Source organism: Austrofundulus limnaeus, unplaced genomic scaffold (genome assembly GCF_001266775.1).
Source record: "Austrofundulus limnaeus strain Quisiro unplaced genomic scaffold, Austrofundulus_limnaeus-1.0 Scaffold282, whole genome shotgun sequence".
NCBI classification, from domain to species: domain Eukaryota; kingdom Metazoa; phylum Chordata; class Actinopteri; order Cyprinodontiformes; family Rivulidae; genus Austrofundulus; species Austrofundulus limnaeus.
Window position 1 is genome coordinate 417,173 of NW_013952684.1, and position 18,281 is coordinate 435,453.

General features: G+C 42.5%; 1 protein-coding gene across 3 annotated transcripts in view; it reads right to left on the reverse strand.

The window, feature by feature from the left end:
* LOC106526575 (neurofibromin) overlaps positions 1-18,281 on the reverse strand; it is a 145,701-nt gene that overhangs the window by 101,818 nt on the left and 25,602 nt on the right. For all 3 annotated transcript variants that reach the window (XM_014021210.1, XM_014021211.1, XM_014021212.1), the window contains exons 3-14: positions 15,452-15,535; positions 14,598-14,788; positions 14,271-14,377; positions 9,958-10,025; positions 9,791-9,866; positions 8,031-8,188; positions 7,772-7,945; positions 6,369-6,497; positions 6,188-6,262; positions 5,975-6,106; positions 2,240-2,377; positions 1,966-2,079 (exon numbers count right to left, since the gene is read on the reverse strand). In XM_014021210.1, coding sequence (XP_013876664.1) covers positions 1,966-2,079; positions 2,240-2,377; positions 5,975-6,106; positions 6,188-6,262; positions 6,369-6,497; positions 7,772-7,945; positions 8,031-8,188; positions 9,791-9,866; positions 9,958-10,025; positions 14,271-14,377; positions 14,598-14,788; positions 15,452-15,535 — 1,446 coding nt within the window. The remainder of the gene's footprint in view (positions 1-1,965; positions 2,080-2,239; positions 2,378-5,974; positions 6,107-6,187; positions 6,263-6,368; positions 6,498-7,771; positions 7,946-8,030; positions 8,189-9,790; positions 9,867-9,957; positions 10,026-14,270; positions 14,378-14,597; positions 14,789-15,451; positions 15,536-18,281) is intronic.

Consider the following 18,281-nt stretch of genomic DNA (forward strand, 5'->3'; position numbering starts at 1 on the left):
TCAGAGCAGTTTAGCTGAATAGTCCTGGTGTAGAACCTCACATTGGCTATGTTCACACTGCAGGTCTTAATGCTCAATTCAGATTTTTTGAACAAAACCCGATCTTTTGGTGTGAACGTTCACATGACATTTTAAATGCGACCTGCATCAGACTCCAGTGTGAATGCTCCACAGCACTGATGTGACACACACGTGCAGTAAAGACGCGACGTCTCATTCAGCCGGCTTGTTTGTTTACAGAGTTAGCATGGATGCTACTTTTAGCACGTTGAATCTGAAGTTGTTGTTTAATCAGAGCAGATTAAATAATTATCTGACGTGCTTGTTTAGTTCAGTGTTTATATCTGAACCTGCCTCTGACCGGATGCTCTGGTCATTTTATTTTTGGACGTTCAGACTGTCAAAAAAATCAGATATGGGTCATATGGGGCAAAAAAATAAAAAAGATAAAACTTAAAAAAATCGTCGCATTTGCCTGCAGTGTGAGCGTAGCCATAGACTCAGGATAAAGGTCCAACAGAACTGATTCACAGCAGATCTTTGGACCTGAAATCAAAGACCAACACAGGTATGGGGGCCACATTCCATTTAGAAGGTAATCTAAAAGGAACGTGAGCTGAACTGTGGGATGTTCAGGGTTCTGGGGAATTCTTTATAACCCAACTCTGTTCTTCTCCACAGTCCTGTATCTTAGCTGTGTGGAGAGAAACTTGATCTTCATCATGTCTCCTAGGCAGTAGACCTTAGAGGTGTTGAACTGATGGTGGTTCTGAGGCTGTCAGAAGGACACAGACCATCTTAGACCACCCACAGGTGGTTATTACCTCCACCAAGGGTGAGGAGGTAATGTTTTCGGTCACGTCTGTCTGTCTGTCTGTCTGTCTGTCTGTGAATAACATTACTCAAAAACTTGTGGACGTATTGTCATGACATTTTTACCACATGTAGGTACTGGGCCAAGGAACACACCAATAAATTTTGGTGATGTTCCAGATCACGGAGCGGATATAGGAATTTTTTTTAACACTCTGAGATCGGCAAAGCTGTGATGCTTTCACAGGGCTTCTGTAAAAAACAGTGAGCTGGATTGGACAGCACGGACTTCAAACTTTATAAAAGTAATGTTAAAACCACATTTAATGATGAATAATTTTTGCCATAATATGTGCATTTACAGAACGTTTTGTGACCAGGAAGTGCGTGACTGCACCATGAAACCTATTTTTCCCATTTCTTCAAACACACCACATTTCCGAAACAACCACTCAAAACAGTTTGTCTCTACTAGGCTTGTAAACAGAGAGCTGCCGGGCCTCAAAGTTTGGAGACGGGGGGAGCCAGGAAGCACTTTATAAAGAGAGTCAAACCATTACAAACTCATACAAGGAGATAAAACAGACGTTTTACATGGTGAAATGTGACTGATGAAAACTTAGGAGCTTAATCCCACACCAGTTTGACCATGAATAACGTCGGGTAATGAGTCTGACAATTTTTTTTTCATATTGGACTACACTGAGAAAAGAAATCCCGTACATACTGCTGCTTAAATGTTCACTACATCAGAACTTATTCAGCAAATGTGTTTCCATCTCTGCTTTTGCGCATTAACTCTTATAGGATCGGGGAAATTGGTCTTGGTGGAGGTTTGCACTCTCAGAGTGCTTCTACTTTTAACTAATGCTGCTTCTGATTAGCTCAGGGTTTGAAGCAGGTGGCTTTAATATATATGTGCACAATTTATTAGTTTTTTAAACAAATTCTTCATCCATTCAACATCACCAATCCAAAACATGCCTAAAATACAATTAATGCTTTTAATCAAATTAAAATGTAGCACTGCCAACAATGATCTTGCTACACATGAAGAAGACAGAGGTGAAGCAGGTGTCCTCAGATCTGATCAGACTGCTTTAAGGTTTTGCTATGAGCATGAAAATGATGACATTTGTGTTTTGTTTTGACCTCCATGGCCTCCTGTGAGAGCTGAGGAGTGGTGCTGAGGGGAACCAGCTGGACCAGACCCGTGATGAGTTCTGCTGTGCTGCTCTGCATGTCTGGAGCCTGCTTCACTGGATTCTAACACAAAACATGATCAAAAATACATGATTTAGTGATGTGATTTCACCCAGACTGACGTAAGAACTTCACTTATCAGAATTTAAATGATAAAAATGTGGCTTTATTTTCCAGAACACGGCTTAATAACAGCAGAACTCACGATGCTCTGCAGACTTACATGGAGCATGAGTTTAGGGTCTGCATGGATAAGTTTGACCAGAGCCAGGAGGAGGCACTTAAAACTTCGTGTGTCCAGCTCTGTAGCTTTCTCCTTGAACTTCAGACTGGTGGTCCTCTTCCCAATGAACGTCAGACTCTGGAGGAGAACATCAAACAGAAAACACATTAGTGTCTTTATTTTTCCCGATCACAAAGATCATCAACCAGCTCTGGTTACAGTCTATCACCTACTTGCTATGTTTAGCAAAACAAGCAAAATTATTTGATCGGACTGAAATGTATTCGGATTAAATCATCGGAATATATCATTTACATGGACACAATCTGATCACGACGAGTGTTTACATGTACCAGGCTTTTATTCAGAATAGAAGCACTGATATGCACAGTTGGTAACTTTATCTAAAAAAAAAAAAATCACAGAAAAAAAGTTCTATTTTCGTCCTGAACATAAACATCATCTGAGCTCAGAATGGACCTGCGATAAGTTTTAATAATGGTGGAGACGTTACTGCACTCCCTGCTTCAGCTGCAGGTGACGCGCAGATTTTATTTATTTTCTTTTTGTTTTTGCAAAGGGGCGCAGTCTGTGTGTCTTCCTTCTTTATTGAATGAGAAAATGTGAGGAAAAGTTCTGTCTGCTGGAAACTACAGCATTGCTGCTCCTCCCTCCACAAAAGAGCGGCTACGTATGCTGTGTTTTTGGGAAATTGTAGCTGGTGAGTTTACTATTTTATACTACTTCTGTGATATTACTACTATTTCCACTTCCTGTTATCTTCTTCATCGTCGTCGTCTTTTTCACCAGTAGAAACAGCCGGTTGTTGATCATGTGAGTCCCGTGATGCAAAAGAAGTGTTTCCATTGCAGTTTTGCGAAAAACAACAATTTCGATACGGCCGAAATACCACCTCATCCTAGCGCAAAAACATTTTGTCGAAAAATTTATTTCTTTTTTCGAAATTGACATGTTTCCATTGAGCAAATTTATTTTCGAAACTCTAATTTGCGCATTTTCATGGTCAATGGAAACGCAGCTAGTGTCAGAGAGAAAAACAATAAAAACAGTAAAAAATGTCATCCTGCTCTGTAAACCAGGGCAGGAGCAGAGTCATTTACAGCTAGGGTTGCTGCGTGAGGCTTCAGAAGTAGACTGGTAGTAAATGAGAGTATTTATTCTAAGCACTAACATCAAATAAGGTCTTCATTATAAATTTTGACATGCAACCCCGCTTTAAAAATAGCCAGGTTATCCCCTTAGTAAATGGTGCTGTGAGAAGGTTGGAGTCATGTTTATATGACAGTCCTCACTCTGCACATCCAAAAACAGAGATTCACTCTAGTGTTTGGTCAGCCCTGTCACTCTAATGCCTCTAATGCCTAGTCGCTATTGTAAATCTAATGTTTGGTTTTCCTCGTAACTCTGGTGATCTCAGTCACTAATGTTAGGTCACTTGCATGTTTGGTCACCCCAGTCACTGTAAAGTTTAGTCACCCTTATAACTCTAAATGTTTGGTCACCACCGTCACTCTAAATGGTTGGTCACCACCGTCACTCTAAATGGTTGGTCACCACCGTCACTCTAAATGGTTGGTCACCACCGTCACTTTGAACGTTTGGTCACCACCGTCACTTTGAACGTTTGGTCACCACCGTCACTCTAAATGGTTGTCACCACCGTCACTTTAAATGGTTGGTCACCACCGTCACTCTAAATGGTTGGTCACCACCGTCACTCTGAATGTTTGGTCACCACCGTCACTCTGAATGTTTGGTCACCACTGTCACTCTGAATGTTTGGTCACCACTGTCACTCTGAATGTTTGGTCACCACTGTCACTCTAAATGGTTGGTCACCACTGTCACTCTAAACGGTTGGTCACCACCGTCACTCTAAATGGTTGGTCACCACGTCACCACCGTCACTCTGAATGTTTGGTCACCACCGTCACTCTAAATGGCTGGTCACCACCATCACTCTAAATGTTTGGTCACCACGTCACTCTAAATGTTTGGTCACCACTGTCACTCTAAATGTTTGGTCACCAATGTCACTCTAAATGGTTGGTCACCTCCGTCACTCTAAATGGTTGGTCACCTCCGTCACTCTAAATGATTGGTCACTACGTCACCACTGTCACTCTAAACGGTTGGTAACCACCGTCACTCTAAATGGTTGGTAACCACCGTCACTCTAAATGGTTGGTAACCACGTCACTCTAAATGGTTGGTAACCACCGTCACTCTGGTCACTACTGTCACTCAAATGTAATGTCATTTCTGTCACACACTTAATTCATGCATTGCCTGAAATACCTCACAAACTAGAGCTGGGCGATATGATCAAAATTTTATATCACGGTATTTTCAACATTTTCACCGGTTTCACGGTATTTGACGGTATTTTTCTTTTCATCACAGCTCAGCTGATAATAAAATGTACAAACCCTGCTTATTGACTTTTTCTTTTACCGTACCTCTGTCTGTGTCACTGTTTCTCTCCTCTGAGTCTGTTCTTCTCTGACTGGTGTTTGGAGACAGTAGTCACACATTTTGATCCAGTCATGAAGGAGGAGGGTTAAGAAAAKATTATGATCGGGTTTATTGTTTTATGTTATTTATTAAAGCTTATCAGCACGACTCACCTTGCACACCAGTCAATTCCAACTCCACTAAGAACTACTTCCCGCAGGCTTTTCACAATAGAACCACGTTAAGTCTCAATCAGCATAACGTCTCCATATTAACTAACCGCGTTAAATCTAACTGTGCACGTCACCGAAGAGGTGTTTACTACATTCAGCGACGGCGAAAACGGGATGTTGTTTTAAACGTCAGTCAATATAAGCAGCGGAATCGCCACCCGCGGCTGCAAATAGCTGCTCCAAACRTTAGCATGCTAACGCACATAGCGGTGCAGCAAGGAAAAATGTCCCCCGGGAAACAACAGTTCACTGGCGGCCGCGACGAAACKTTCCGCTATTTAAACCGGAATGTCCGGTATTCAAAAAATTCATATCATAACAAAAATAAAAACTGTTATTCGGTACAAAACGGTATACCGCCCAGCACTATCACAAACTTATAGCTAGTTGCAACAAAACTTACCGGGAACTTGTCATTTTGATTGGTAAACTATTCAAAAGTGCCTTGTGATAGTTGTTCAACCAATTCAAGAGTTTGTGTGTTGGTTGTCATCCAACTATCAAGCAATTGAAGGATAACTATATGGATAACAAGGATAACAAGTGAAAAATCTGCACCATAAACATGGGCCACTAAGAAAATCAGGAATCATTTGCCATGAGATGTCAACAATCAAAGAATTTCACTGAAAATTCACTATATTGCGACTTATCAGAAACACAAACACAGCAGTTTTTGCACGTTTTCAATAAGTCACAAAATAGTTATCACCCCCCCACCACCACCCTTCAGTTTTCATACAATGCTCACAGTTTTTATAACATCCTGATATGTAAAACATTTAAACAGAAACACATTTGTTTTTATCTTTTTACTCGGACAGTTAAAGAACTTTGACAAGTGTTGTAGATAAACTTTGGTTGTGACCCAAACAAACCAATATGAATGAATTCTGAGTGCATTTAGAAAATGTTTTCAGGTGAATTTTCCAGGCTGACTTGAAAGAAATACAATTAGCATTCCTTCACTTTTCTTTTCTAAACATCCTGTTACGCTGAGTGAGACAATGGTGTGTTATCAGCTCACCGGTGTCATGCGTAGTGGAGCGTGAGTGCCAGAGCTCTGAATAACTCTGTTCAGAGTGTCTGAGAACATGAAGCGCAGCTCTCCAGAGTAACAGTACACTGCATCGATCTTAGGCCACCAGTCCAAATGGGACTGAAAAGAGACAGATAAAGGGTAAATAACACGGACTCACACTGTGTGTAAATACTGTAAAAAGATGCTCTACAAACTTACATTAGTAATTATTCTATGCAGGGAGTTGACCAGGACAAAGTGGAAGGTAGAAGGGGAGGAGGAGGCCAAACAAATCTACAGACAAACAGAACAAATCATGAGAACAAAGCAAAACTTGAAAACAAATCCTACCTGATTAAGACCTCAGACTGCGCCAAAGGTTGCTGCAACAATCAGTTACCTTAAACTGCTGGTTGTTGTGAGGATTAATACGAAAACACGAAACGAAGCAGTCCACCATGAGTTCCACATCAGCGTTCTGACTGCCTGTACCCCTCAAGAAGGGTTTGGTTGGGTTGAACAGCAGAGCCTAAAGAAGCAACAACAGATCAATCAAGTCAACCTGGTTTACAGAATAGATCAGGTGCAACACTCCAACAAATCTGGATGAATTTACAGCTTTACAACTGGGTCATTTTGACCTGAAGACTAGGGGAGAGCTGAAGCCCTTCAACACTGTAGCTTCTCCTAAAACCACAGGGATTTGAGTGGTTTTAGATGGAAACATTTACACCAGGCATGCCCATCTCCGGTCCTCAAGGACCAGTCTTCTGCAAGTTTTAGATTTGTCCCTGCTTCAACACAGCTGATTCAAATAGATGATTCACCTTCTTAGTTTACCATCAAAGTCTGCAGAGGCCCACTAATTAAGCACTTGTTAAGTTCAGCTGCGTTGAACCAGGGCAGCACTTAAAACATACAGGACACCAGCCCTTGAGGACCGACTTTGGACACCACTGATTTACACTTCAGGTTCAACATAAGTGAGCTTTCTTTGTATTAGTCTGGGTTAACAAAATCTAAACTTCATCTCAGAGTAACAGTGGTTCTGGTGCTACATTGTTAACTTAGACTTTCTGTTTCTGTCTCTCTACAAGTTCACATGAAGAGGGTGAATAAATTTATTGGGGTTTGTTTACTTACTGATTTTTAAAAGCACTACACATTCTGTAGTTCTTCTTAGGTGAAACATGATATATTTGTATAAACTACTGTGTATTTTTATGAGTAAAATGATGATTTTATGTACAGACTGGTCTGGATGGCTAGACAGTATGGTCACTCATAGCAGGACGTACATATATGTAGATACATGCCTGAAAACATTTACAACACGTAACTGTTTTTACGTTAGAACTCAGTTTTCTCTGTTGTCGAAGGTTTCTGGTCACATGATAAGGAGAACCAGCTTGCGTCTAGGGAGTGGCCGGAACCTGAAGGAGTTGTTGATAAGATGCTGAAACTTCCTGCCAGAGGCCATCCACGACCGCTTAAATAACTGAGACTATTAGCCTAGCTGATGGGCTTCGGTTCTTACATTAATTAACATTAAATTCCGTATTTGTTGCCTTGTCCTGTACACATATCAGAGTAACTGATTAAAAAGCATTAAAAAGGCCATATCATTTTTTTAAATTAAATATGAACGCTTTTTTGGAAAGATCAAATAGCAAATGTTGTAAAAGTAATTCACTGTTCAGGTGAAGAGTTGTTGAGATATCTGCATTTGAAGTAGAAACAGTTTTTCTGATTGTTTTGTATTTGAAGGATGTGGATGTCAACCAGTCATTCTGGACTTCAGACCTTGAGATCCATGACGATGGACTGGACCAGGAGGAAGATGGTTGAGTGATCTTCCCAGTTGATGTAGGTAGAAGCTTTACAAAGTTTGACACAGGCGATGGCAGCGCTCTCCATCAGCTGCTTGTTCCCACCCTGGCCAGCCAAAGCTTTCCTCAGACTATCCAGAAACAGTTTCTGCAGACACCACCGCACAGGAAACAGTTTGGGAACACGGAGCGTTGGGGTTTGCAAGTGTTTGTAGCGCTTTGTTTCCACCCACCTTGTTGGCTTTGCTGTCCTCCACTGTGTCTCTAGAGATGGTGTGTGTGATTTCTGGACAGAGGATGAGGAGGATGATCTGCAGAGGCCAAACAGCTGCCTTCCTCTTAGCACTTTCTGCAAAACTGTCCACCAGGTCAAACAACTTCTCTGCAGCCTCTGTACACACACACACACACACACACAGTTGAGACAGGTTGCTACAACAAAATAAATTAATTAAATAAAGGCCTGGCATTCATTGAAGGAATGCATAATTACCCACCACCTCCGAAGTCAGAGTTTTAGACTAAATTAATCTTATGATGAAGAGAGACAGCTCAAGCTGCTCAAACCTTATAAAACACATTATGTGTGATGTCATCAGTACAGTGAGATCTTCTGAGTTGTGTTACACGGGCAGCACATGTTGAAGATGACTCTCAGCTACTACCACACCAATTGTAGCTGATAAGTCAAACCGACTGAGTTGATGTTTGTGCTGGTTAAGGCCCATTCGCTGTGCAGGCCATCTGAAGTTAAAAGCTTTGGACAAAACTATGGCACAGTGTAATGGAAACACTCATCTTCTGCTACATCTGATTATGACCCCCACACGCAAAGTGGAGGTCATATTGTTTTTGTACTGTTTATTTTTCTATTTTAATTTTTATATTTAAAATTCTTTTAATTTTTTCAGTGATTTTTGGTCAATCGTAGCACACAAAAAGCTGCACCGATCAACAAGAAATTTGCCAGGACTGTAGATAAGTCCAACCTATATTTTGCCAGCCAACGGTTTTACAATAGACCCCATATTTGATGAGGGGGCTCCATCTGAAAAGGGGATGTGTGGACATACAAAAATGCTTATGACTCAAAAACTATTCAACATAGGAGCTTTTAGATGTTATTGTTGTTTAGCTCTGATGAATGGCTATCCATCGGGCCCACAATGAGCCCCCCAAAAACAATAAATCTGTTCTGCATTGGTGATTTGCATAGGTGCGGGGGTCATATTTGCTATCAGTATGCAGTATCTACTTTTAGCTTTACATTTGTAAAACTGCCTGAGTTATAGCCATTCTGTGTTGGCTAAGGCTAATTAGCTGTGGCACCCATCTTAAAATGTGCATGTTCATCCATAGACTAGTTTGAGTGTTTCACTAAAATCTATGCAATGGTTGATGAGATATTCTGCTAACAGCACACATAAACAACAACTGTGGCTTTTCTTCTTTTTAGAAAAGAAGTTTGTTCTTGAGACAAACCTTAAGAAGAAACAAAAGAGAACAGCAGTCCACATAGAAGATGAAAACTCTCCTCAGTCTTGTGAGTTCACAACATCCCAGCTCAGAGCAGACACAGTAACTTCCTGTCCCCCCAAACCCAGCCGGTCGAGGCAGGTGGCTGCTCATCCTGAGCCTGGTTCTGCTGGAGGTTTTAACTTGTTAAAATGGACATTTTCCTTCCCACTGTCACCAATGTGCTGCTCAAGATGTGAGGTTGTGACAAAGAGGAGATTCGCTGCTACTTGCTGCTTCCTTCCTTAGATATTCAACTTTTACTAATCGTCCTTTTATAAAGTATTGAATGTTTTGTACATTTGTTGTGAACTGGCACTTTGTAAGTAAATTGGCTTGAACTGAATGAAATGGTCTGTTTTGTGCTCTTTCACAAACAGTTTAAAAGAGAATAAATTGAATTCCACATGGAAAGAGTGGTTACTGAAATATACCTGATTTGGCTGTGAATCAGAACTTGAACTGATTTGTTTCATACCTGCCATGTCAGTCTGTGGACGCTGGTACAGCATTGTGAATTCATCTGGGTAATTCTCCACCCAGTTCCAAAAGGCCTGCAGAGAGCCAACAGGAGGACATTAATGCTACTGAAAACAAGACATGATGATAGCTGCTCTTATGGTGAAGCTGTAAAAAAACAGCTACCTTCTCTAAACTGTTGATGACAGCAAGCTGAGCAGGTTTCTTTAGAGCCCTGAACTTTGGCACCATTTCTGAAAGGAAGCAAACTGATTACAGACATCTGAACAGTCTTAGATCTTTTAGTGATGGAATTAAAACCTACCAATCACATCATTAGTACAGGGTTTTCAACAAGTTCTACAAACACAACCTGAGACGTGTCACATGTATTTATAATCAACCCTCTTTAGGTGATGATTGTTCATATTTAACCCTGTTTAAGGTGGCATCTCTCTTGGTTGAACTACTTGGTCACACAGACATATTCAACCTGTCTTAAGCGCACTGCAGATGTTCAACCCTCGACGCTCACTCTTGGTGGATATTCTTTGAATTGATTGATTTCGTAAAATATATATATAATGCTACAAAACTTTCATTTTTCAATATTCAAACCTTCTGGCATGAAGGCCCAGTTTACGATGTCTGGAAACATAAGTGTTTTTTAACATTTATTGTGGCGAACTGACATGAAAAAGATAAAACTTTACATTGATGTGATGAAGATTCTATGCCAGGCAGGATTGCCAAATAAGAAATTAAGAACTATGGCACAGTCACTTTAAAATGATCGTAGGGTTGCTCCTCCATGTTGAAAAGGTTAGCTGAACAAACAGGACTCTGCTAACAGATGTTACTTTCTGACAATCATCTTTACCAGATTCTTTTTTGTTTCTACAGAAGACTAATGGGAAGATGTTTTTGAGGTGTTCGTTTTAGGATTGCAAATTAAAGAGTGTGACTCTTTCTTTGGAAGTGAGTGTTTTTTTTTTTCTCAGCTTGATCTAAAAAAAAGCAACTGTGACTGACTAACAATATTTCTTTGTTGTTGTTGTTTCCTTATACCAGCTGAGTAAGGTACCAGCTTTATCACTGAGCCATCTAATCTGTTTAATCCAGCTGTTCTGTGAGCCTCAGATTTTTGTTAAACAACATTAGTAATCCAACAGCATCATGAAGACCAAGGAACATACCTGACAGGTCAGGACTGGAGTTGTTGAGAAGTTATGAATTAGTGTTCCTTAGGAAAAACTTTTTACCACTTTACATAACTACCTAGAAATACTTTTTTTTCCACAACAAACTAGTCTATCTTTAAGAGCCATCTCAGCCTGAGATTAACATATTTAATATTTTTTCATATTATTTTAACTCTACGGGCTTTTAATCAAAAAAATATCCACATTTCAGTTGTATTTCATGCCTCCTGACAGCCAGAGGGCGGTGCTGAAAGAAATGAACGTTCCCTTCGCACATGCACCGTTCGAGCAGTAATACCAACAGAGTCACACCTGTGACCAATCAGATGGTTGATCAGAAGCTATATAGCTTGACATCATCAGAGGCTCTGTTCCTCTTTTCTTCTCGCGTGCGGTTCATATTTCATGGAATCAGCCTTTTTGGAACTTTTCACCGTCGTTGGATGCCTCGATTGCCGGTTGGCTGGAGTAGCTTCACCCTCCTGAGAGGCTGCGATGGACTTATCTTTGCTACAAGTACTCTGCTGTTGTTTGTTGGTGATGACCACATGTTTCACCTCCTCTCCCAACTCACAGTTCTTCCTCATCATTAGTGTTGCTACACACCGGACTTAGATATTGGTGTTAGCCTTTCTCAGTTTGCTTTTCGGCTTTAATCGGTGAAGGCAGCATTTTCGCCCCCTCTCCCAATTCAGACTCCCTTTCTCGGCAGGCACCTGCTCCAGGAGAGTGGGAAATCTACGATCAGGCAGAAGTAGATCTGTTTGCCACAGAAGAGTTGACTCATTGGCCTCTGTGGTATTCCCTTACGGGGGCATCGGGCGCACTGGGCCAGGACGCCTTGGCACATCCCTGGCCAAGGGTCCTTCTATATGCCTTTCCACCCCTTTCTCTGATTTGGCCAACTCTTCAGAGAGTTCTCGAAGAGGGCCACAGGGTGCTGCTGGTAGCTCTATATTGGCCAGCACGACCATGGCTCCCACTTCTACAGAGTCTGTGTCACGACGCCCCATGGTGTCTTCCAACCAGGTGGGACCAATTGTCTCAGTTGAGGGGACTGATATGGCACCCCAATCCTCAACGCCTCAGGCTGTAGGTGTGGCCACTGGGAGGCTTGAGCAGCATTTGACTGGATATTCAGACAGGTACACTATTTTGAGTGCTAGAGCACACTCTTCTTGTCAGCAATATGAAAATAGGTGGCGCTTGTTTTCTCAGTGGTGTGCTGGCAGTAATGAGGATCCAGTCTCCTGTGTGGTGCCCACTATCCTGGAGTTTCTTCAATGTCTTCTCGATAAGGGCTGCTTTCCCTCAACACTTAAGGTATATGTAGCAGCTATATCATCTAATCATGCTGACGTTGATGCCAGTATGATCGGGAGCCATAACCTGGTTTCTCTTTTTCTGCATGGTGCTCGCAGGTTGCACCCACCAGCAGTTCTGCGGGCACCTGCTTGGGATCTGCCCTTGGTCCTCGAAGCCCTGCACCACTCTACATTCAAGCCTCTGCTTCAGGCAGACCTCAAGTGGCTCTCATGTAAGACAGCTTTTTTATTGGCTATTGTCTCAGCTAAAAGGGTCGGTGAGCTGCATGCTCTCTCTGTCAGCTCGTCATGTCTCATATGGGCCCCAGATGGCTCTGGTGTTATCTTGAAGCCAAACACTGCATTCGTCCTAAAGTTTTTTCACATTCCCATTGTAACCAGCCACTGAGATTGGCACGTTTTCAGCCTACGTCAGGAAGGACTGGAGATAGGCCTGACATATTGTGCCCAGTGAGGGCGCTGGAGACATATATTGCAGCCGCCGCTCCTATAAGACACTCTGACCAGCTGTTCTTATATTATAAAGGCCATAGATTAGGTTGTCCTCTTTCGAAACAGCGTCTCTCCCACTGGATTGTGGATGTCATCTGCCATGCCTACAGGGCAGGAGGCTGCTTCCTGCCAGTCGGGGTGAAGGCACACTCAACCAGGGGTATTTCCACTTCCTGGGCAGCTCTGACAGGGGGGGTCAATTGGAAGCAATATTTGTTGCTGCATCATGGGCTTCTCCAAGCACGTTCACTAGATTTTACAATGTGAATGTGGCCTCCCCTCATCCTCTGGGCCAGGTTCTTTTGCAAGGGTCCTCTGGGCCTTCTCAGTGAGATAGGTGTTCAGGATTCCTTGTGACGTTGCTGGTATTAGTCGTTCAGTGCCTTCAGCACAGCCCTCTGGCGGTCAGGAGGGATGCAGTAGAATGAAAGTTACGTAACTACGGTTCTATGAATCCTGGATGACTGCCAGAGCTTCTCCGTCACTCAGAATCCTTGCATTTCCGAGTAGATTCTGTAGGAACAGAGCCTCAGATGACGTCAAGCTATATAGCTTCTGATTAGTCATCCGATTGGTCACAGGTGTGACTGTTGGTATTACTGCTCGAACGACGCATGCGTGAGGGGAACACTCAGTGCTTTCAGCACCGCCCTCTGGTGGTCATCCGGGATTCATGGAACCGTAGTTATATACATAACTTTTGTTTGTTTTTATTGACAAAAGAAATTACATTTAGGGCAAGATTTTAAAAAATGTAATTTCCTCCCATTAGAACCCCCTAATTGATTTTTGATGATTATGATTTTTCATCCTTTTATATTTTTTCGTAATGTCCTGATTTTTGCTTCTACTGACCAGGATATGTTAGTGAACCTCTGTGTTTTGTGTGGATGTCCTGCTCTGATTGAGCTCTGATTGAAGCTAACAGGAGTTAGCTGTTCTGAGCCATGGAGCAGCTGATTCTGCAGTCTGAATGCAGGTGGAACTGCTGTTTGTACTAAATGTTTCCTTGTATACAACACAAGCGTGTTTTTTGTTCTTTTCATCTGAACTAAAGCAGTTTTGTAGACGAGATGAGAGACAGAACTGAACAATAAATTATAAGTCGTGAAAGACAAACTCCTTCCAGGAAAAACTGAAGAAAAGCCAGATCATTTTTACTGAGGTTAATGTGAGATAAAGAACAAAAGTATATATGTTTAATGTGAGATAAAGAACAAAAGTATATATGTGGCAAAGTATACATATATAGTATATAAATAAAAACATTACTGAAAGGAAATTATTAGTTTATTCAGTGATGAATTTGTGATGCATTTATAATGTATTTCAATGTGACTGATCGTTACTGTGAAGTTATGGGAGCATTTAAAAACAAGTTTGAAGGAGAATGAAGACTTTTCCAGGGCACTGTATTAAGAGAAAACTGAGTGTTTGAAAGAGTTGTGTATGTAAACATGCAGAAACAGTAGGAGCTAACCTTGCAGCAGCCTCTTCAGTTTAGAGCAGTCTACGTTTATATATTGCATCAGCTCTATATCATGAACATCCACATTGTCCTCAGAGCACACGGTTAGCTCCTGCAACCTGCACAAACACATACACCTTTATTTTCTACACTGGAACCAATGTGGACACAAGAAGACCAGGTCTTTGGTTTTCAACCCCAGAATCAGAAGGGACTGGGGATAAAACTATGGAGAAAACCGTTTACCTTACAATAAAAAAACAAATCCATTTAATGGTATACTACTGGAATAATTTGTGCCATGTAAATAAGAAAATGCAGCAGAACTGGATGAGTTACCTGGTGGAGATTCGACTGAAGACTGCATTGAAGTTGTTGCAGCTCAAAGAGAAGAGGACAGCTGAGGCCGAGGCTCGCAGCTCAGCAGCGTGCTGGTGGCCGTCACGATATGTGTGGATGAAATGACAAATCTCTGGCAGCAACTGTTTCACCAACATTGTCTCATCCAGCCGCAAGCAGTCTTTAGATTGCTGAGAAGAAAAAGATTTGCCAATGCTGTTGGAAAGTGATGCTTCAGATTACAGCTGGGTCAGCAGTTGAAGGAAGTCAAACTATGGTAAAAATTGTGTTTGTGGAAAACACATCACACATGATCCAAATGTAGAGCGTTCCCAGGACAGCCGAGAAATGTAGTCCCTCCAGCGTGTCCTGGGTCTTCCTCTGGGTCTCCTCTACAAATTCAGGGGAACTGCCCCAGATGTCCACACAATATTGTAGGGTCGCGTCAACCAACGCTACCCCACAACATCCAGAGGCTTAAGGAGCTTTAGGCCAATTTCATCCACCCCTGGTGCCTTGCCACTGAAGAACTTTTTAACCACCTTGGTGACCTCAGCACCAGACATTGGAGAACCCAAGCCAAGGTCCCCAGGTTTGCTTCCTCATTGGAAGACGTGCTGGTGGGATTGAGGAGGTCTTCCAAGTGTTCTGCCCACGGACCCACAACATCCCTAGTTGAAGTCAGCAGCGCACCATCCCCACCATAAACAGTCTTAGTGGTGAACCACTTTCACCCTCTTGGTTAGAGTTTGTGCAGGAAAAGTAAAACATGTATGACACTGGACACATCAGATCCAACAGTTGCTAGTTAAAAGGACATATGTAAAAGCTGAAATGGAACAAAGCACACTCACCCCGGCCAAGCACTTCTCCAGAGTGTCCAGGATGATGAGCTGAGACAAGTAAAGATTCTTCTCTGAGGTTTCTCCAAAAATCCGCTGTGAGGAAAGGGACAGAACATCAGAGCTAAAACCAGACCAACCAGATTGACTCAGTCAAACCTGAGTCCTACCAGGGTCATCATCACTAGTGCACAAATGTCTGGTTCTGAAAACCCAACATTGCAGGTTGTGCAAACATGTTCTTGCAGGCTTCATTGCTCAGTGAGACAAGGCAGAGTCTAGTCCTGTTGGATAGCTTTCATGCGATGATGATAGGGTTCGGTGCCATTGATCATTTTCATGCCATGGCATAACTTTTAAAAAATACCACTTACTCAGTATTACCAGGGAGAGGGGTTTGTGGCATGTCGAGCAATTAATAATTAACGCAGAAACGTCTGCTTATGAGAATTTCCATGAATACAGCCTGAGAGGCAGAGAACAGGCAGCTAGAACAGATGAAGTCCAACTTTTTTTAAGTTTATTTTTTAATTTTTGTTTGTTTCCGCACTCGGAGCAGTAAGATGGTTCCTCCTTCTCTCCTGCCTTTCCTCATCGTTCCCTGCTTTGCTGCTGGAGCCTTCTCTACATTTTTCATCCGAAACTAGAAATTATGGATATTTTTATTTTTATGGATTTGGTTAGCTGGTCTGTCAATAAAATTTTTGGAACAAAGTTTATTTTTCTGCTTCCATGGGAGGACATGTCGCAGGTGGGACCTCTGTTCTTCTCTGTTCTGGACATGCATTTGGACTCTGATCACTGGATTCTACAGTTGGGCTTGGTGGTGTCCTGGTGTTCTAACAGCATCGGTGGCCTTGCACTTTCTGGCTGACTGACCAACTGGATGGATGGCTGTATTCTATCAGCACTCGGACATTTTGCCTTGAGCGAGCTGGACACGGTCTGCAAGCGGTTCTACTGAGGCCCGCGGGCCGGCTGTGGTCCCTGGACTTTGCTGGCCAGATGGAATTCATCTTGGAGAAAGCTGATGAATCGGCTCGGCGGTATCTGTCCACACCATTTTGCGTGATTGGATTCACCACCTTGAGAGTACCAGCAGACATGAAGGCAGAGGGAAAATTGTTTATCGTCTGCCTGTCCTTTCTGTTCCCAAAACAACTGATTACAGAATCTGGATCTCCCCAGCAACAGCCTTGATATATGTGTGTTTTTATGTTCTCTGATTTAACTTTTGTGTTCTGTACTTAGTAATCACTTTGTATCATTCTGTGTTAAGCACTATAAATTCCTGAGTTGTTTTTCACCCTGTGTTAGGCTGGGAGACATCTCCTCGCACACGGTATAACCAATTAAGGGTTTGTTTTTATAGTTATGTTTAAAAGAACCTTGGAGATGTCAAGACATGTTGATATGTTGCAGCAGGGGCGCCTGGGGGCGAGGCTTGGCCCATCTCGCAAACACGCACTCCTTGAGTATAAAGTTATGGACAGGTCCGACTCCGGGCAGAGTCTGCTGTGGGTTGCGCACCAACGCCCAGCTGATCGGTGCTCACTCTACCTGGACTGTCGGCTCTCCAGTCCTGTGTCACGGTAAGAGTGTTTGATGACTTGTAATCTGAAGCACTGATGTTGATTGTGTGATGTGATTTGCTGCTTTGCTTGGCTGTTATTCTGTGGCGGAATAAAATGACACATTATTCTAGCAGACAACAGTTTCAGAATGAAGTTCTTCAGTTCTTGAGTTGTCATTTTTTCCTTTTAATTGTGCCGACTTTCTCCCGAACTTGCAAATAAACAAAATATTTCATAAAACAGGCCTTGATCTTTTGACTAAATCCTTCCTGGCTGGAAGATGTCGACACCCCCCCCCTTCCCCCTCCCTCACCCGTATGATCTGATTCCTGAGAAAGCTGAGGGCCCACAGAATTAACAGTTTACATCAATATTCTGAACTTTGGCTGCGCTGGCTTTGGGACTGGATTCTTCGGGCCCCCTAATCTCAATTACTCCTCTGGCTAAGAAATATGCCCTATGCAGAGGTTTTTTCATAAACACCATAGTGTGTCACAGTGTTGATATAATATGTTTTTGTTTTTTTCCTCATTTTCCCTTGTGTGGTTTTTAGTTTTTCTGTTTGTCTAAAGGTAGCGCAACTGTGTTTGCTGCATCACCTGTCTTAACTGCCCCCTCCCCCTTCCGTGAAAGTACAGCACCTGGTGAATTTATTTCTGTGAAAGGCGCTATATAAATAAAACTTACTTACTTACTTACGTGTAAAAAAGTTTTAAGTTTCAAAATTCAAAAGTTACTCTGTATGCTACATAAACGGAAGATCAAAGACGCAAATGACGGACATCATTTTCGAAAAACAACAGCACACAAGCGTCCTATGGCGTGTATACAAGCATCGACCATAAGTTATCCTAACTTTGGTAAATATCATCTACCTTGCCGGTTGGGCTGATTTCTCCGGCTTGCTGCTGTTGTGGCATGTCTTGGTGGAGTGGCGTATGTGGATGGAGTCCCTCGGCCTTCGGATTGTCCCTCGTGTTTGGACGGAGCGCCTGGGGTGGACTTGCCGGCCTGGACGCGTGGCGGTGGGAGCCGGGACGGAGCGACTAATCTGACAAGTGAGGCATACCAGCTTCCCTGTTGCCTATTTGGATCAATATCAGCCGTGCCCTGTTTTTCGGTTGAGGACCAAACTGGAGCTACTGGTTTTGGTGAGCATGCTCGTGTCCGACATGGTGGGAACTATGTTATTCAAGCCTTGAAGTGTGCGCCATTCAGCGAAGAAAAGAACAGCAAGCTACTGACTGGCTTCAGAACCTCACCTGATC